The sequence below is a fragment of the Geotrypetes seraphini genome, chromosome 16 (genome assembly GCF_902459505.1).
Source record: "Geotrypetes seraphini chromosome 16, aGeoSer1.1, whole genome shotgun sequence".
In the NCBI taxonomy this organism is placed as follows: Eukaryota; Metazoa; Chordata; class Amphibia; order Gymnophiona; family Dermophiidae; genus Geotrypetes; species Geotrypetes seraphini.
Genome location: NC_047099.1, coordinates 8,861,560 through 8,864,773, shown reverse-complemented (window position 1 = coordinate 8,864,773; position 3,214 = coordinate 8,861,560). Strand labels below are relative to the sequence as shown.

The window sequence follows — 3,214 nt, the reverse complement described above, 5'->3', positions numbered from 1 at the left end:
GATTATCGTCTTTTAGAATTTTTTTGATATCAATGTATGACTTACAGCTTGCTTGTATTTCTGAATTAATTGAATTAGTGCTCTATCCCTATTATAACAGGGAAGATTAATGATGTCGTCTTGACATGTCTATGTTAGATGTGATAATCGGAGGGAGACAAGATTTTATGTATGTGGTATGGAAACCACATAGTTGTATGCAGTATATACATTTTTAAATAAATAAATCATTTATTATTTCTAAAATACTAACAGGTATATGTAACACAGTCTAGTCAAGAGAAACATATACAACAAACAAGACATTATAGGAGGATGTATTATGGAGAAGATATAAAAATATTCACAAAAAAATTGAGTACCAAGTCGGGATTTGAAAGAACTAGAGACAGAGCATGAGAAAGGAAATCAGGAAGTCCATATAACAAATAATATTCCCACTCTTTTTGAAAACCGTAGCGTGGTTTTTAACACTGTCCATGGTGGTAACAGCTCCGACCATCACAGGAATTCTATGAGAATCAGAGCTGTTAATGCTGTGGCCAGCGCTAAAAGGGGGGGATTGGATTGGATAGGTTCCTAGAGGATAAAGGGATTGAGGGGTACAGATAGGAGTAGAGGTAGGTCATAGGGATAGTCAGGGACCACTGCTCAGGCAATAGGCTTGATGGGCCGCCGCGGGAGCGGACAGCTGGGCGTGATGGACCTCTGGTCTGCCTCGCCAGAGGCAACTCTTATGTTCTTATGAAAGGGGGGAGAGTTAAATGTTTGCTGAGCATCCTTCTCATTTCAAGATTTCTTTCTGTTTTCTCTTGTGTTTCTTTTTCCCTACAGTTCATAAAGTGGAAAGAATGGATGTGAGGAATGAAACCAGAGTCACGGAATTCATCTTCCTAGGGCTTTCCAGCAATCGAGAATTACAGATGATATTCTTTGCGCTCTTTCTAGTGATGTACTTGGGCACCATAGCTGGGAATCTTCTCATTATGACGACCATATATGTGGACTCTCAACTGCACTCTCCTATGTATTTTCTGCTTTGTAATTTGGCATTCATAGATTTGAGCTTTTCCACAGTCACCGTCCCCAGAGCCCTGGTTCTCTTTCTTCTGCCGAGCAAAACTATCTCTTTCAGAGACTGCATGACCCAGCTGTTTTTCTTGCATTTCACTGCAGGTGCAGAATGCTTTCATCTGGTCCTTATGGCTTATGACCGCTATGTCGCCATCTGCAAGCCTTTGCATTATACCAAAATAATGAACAAACAAGTCTGTCTCTTGCTGGTGGTTTCATCATGGGCAGGAGGTTTCATTCATGCTTTCGCACAGTCACTTCCAATCATTCAGCTGCCCTTTTGTGGTCCAAACGAGATAAATCATTTCTTTTGTGAAGGTCCCAACTTATTTTTGTTGGCATGCACTAGTACCTTTATCAGTGAAATTGTGAATATGGCCAACAGCGGATCCTTAGCGGTCAGCTGTTTCGTAGTACTGGTCATATCTTATGGATATATTATCTCCACTATCTTAAAAATGGACTCAGCTGAGGGAAGGTGGAAAGCTTTCTCTACTTGTGCCTCCCACCTCCTGGTGGTCATTTTGTTCTATGGCCCCATTGCTTTTGTCTACATGAGACCCTCGGAGGCATTTGCAGCTGATAAACCGCTTGCTGTGTTTTATACCACTGTGACCCCCTGGTTAAACCCCATTATTTATACTCTCCGAAACGAGAAGGCAAGAAAAGCAATGAAGAAGCTAGGAATAGGAAAATGTTTCTGTTGAGGACACATATAAATTGATTTCTATTTAAAGAAAGATACCATTGTAAAAACCATCTGCTATCACTGGTATTTAATCTTTACTATGCTATTTGTACCTTAATTACATTTTTTTTTTAAATGCCCATTGTAAGATGTGAGTAAAAATAAATGAATTATTCTGTTCTTTGCGAAAAGTAGGACTTATATCTCTTGTCACATCCAAGAACCCTGAGCTATATGAATATGTATTTGCTCATTTGTGTTCTAAATTATTTCTTGAGATTCAATAGCAATTTTGTTCTAAGACACTCAATATATCTAATGATTATATACACTTTAGTTATTATATGTTAACCTTGTTTCCGTCTACTTGAGACCTTCAGTGACATTTGTAGTTGATAAACCACTTCCTGCTTTTTACATCACTGTGACCCCCTGGTTAAACCCCATAATTTATACTCTCAGAAACGAGAAGGCAAGAAAAGCCATGAAGAAGCTGATTTTTATTCATGTAAAGAAAGATATTTCTTGAGATTCAGTGTAAGGTTTGTTCCAAGACCTTTGATATATTTAATGATTATGTACACTTTACTTATTACATGTTAAGCTTTGTTTTCAAAGAAAGCTTTCTTTGTGTGATACTGAACCATATAAATATTGTAAGTTGATCCTAGTTTGGTAAGAAATACACAGATGAACCAGAACGTATGCAGGTAAAGCTAGTCTCAGTTAGGACATTGGTCTTTGACCAAAGGGCCGCAGTATGAACGGACTGCTGGGAACGATGGACCACTGGTCTGACCCAGCAGCGGCAATTCTTATGTTCTTATGTGACTTTAATGTCTTATAATTTGGATAAAAATAAATAATAAGAACAAAAAAAGATGTGACTTTAATGTCTTCTTTTTTGAGGTGAAAAGATTTGAAGTTTATTCTGACTCGACCACCAAACGTTTTCTCAATTTCATACTGGATCCCTCTCAATCCCTTTTTCTCCCGCACCATGTCTTATCCCCACCTATCATCGTCTGAATTTGCTTTCTTCTATGTCTTGCTTATGTTGATTTGGATCCTTTTCACCAAAGTGGATCAGAAATAGATTTAAGATTGATATAGATGTTGTCCTACCGATATTCTAGGAAAACTAATCAAAATTAAAAAAATCCTATTTTGTTGATTAGATTTTATTCGGCCCAAAACCTCAAAATTATCTAAAGTCTGCCTGAAGCTAGGTGCCTGCATCGGCCTGGCTAGCTGATGGAGACTCCTATCTTAATCGATTAATAAGCTAATTTGGAGTTGATAATTGCCAATTATGAGGCTTTATTGACGTTGATTGATACTTAGGGGCATAACAATGTGAGCGTATTTTATAAAAATGTGCCTAAGAATTAGGAGTTGCACGATGAGTTTTTGGCACCTATAGGCAGAGGCGTGGTTTATACCTAGGTGCTT

At 38.1% G+C, this 3,214-nt stretch overlaps 1 protein-coding gene across 1 annotated transcript; it reads left to right on the top strand.

Moving 5' to 3' along the window:
• Positions 1 to 851: 851 nt before the first annotated feature.
• On the top strand, positions 852 to 2,858 carry LOC117350673 (olfactory receptor 4E2-like). The gene is made up of 2 exons (XM_033925153.1): positions 852 to 1,755; positions 2,824 to 2,858. Exons 1-2 carry the CDS (start codon positions 852 to 854, stop codon positions 2,856 to 2,858), a joined length of 939 nt encoding a protein of 312 aa, XP_033781044.1.
• The last annotated feature ends 356 nt before the right edge of the window (positions 2,859 to 3,214 follow it).

What these genes read in the sequence shown, in the direction of transcription:
- LOC117350673 (XM_033925153.1), top strand. Translation starts at nt 852, where the DNA reads ATGGATGTGAGGAATGAAACCAGAGTCACGGAATTCATCTTCCTAGGG. An exon ending in AAGAAAAGCAATGAAGAAGC is followed by an intron (nt 1,756 to 2,823) that starts TAGGAATAGGAA and finishes TGCTTATGTTGA; the next exon opens with TTTGGATCCTTTTCACCAAA.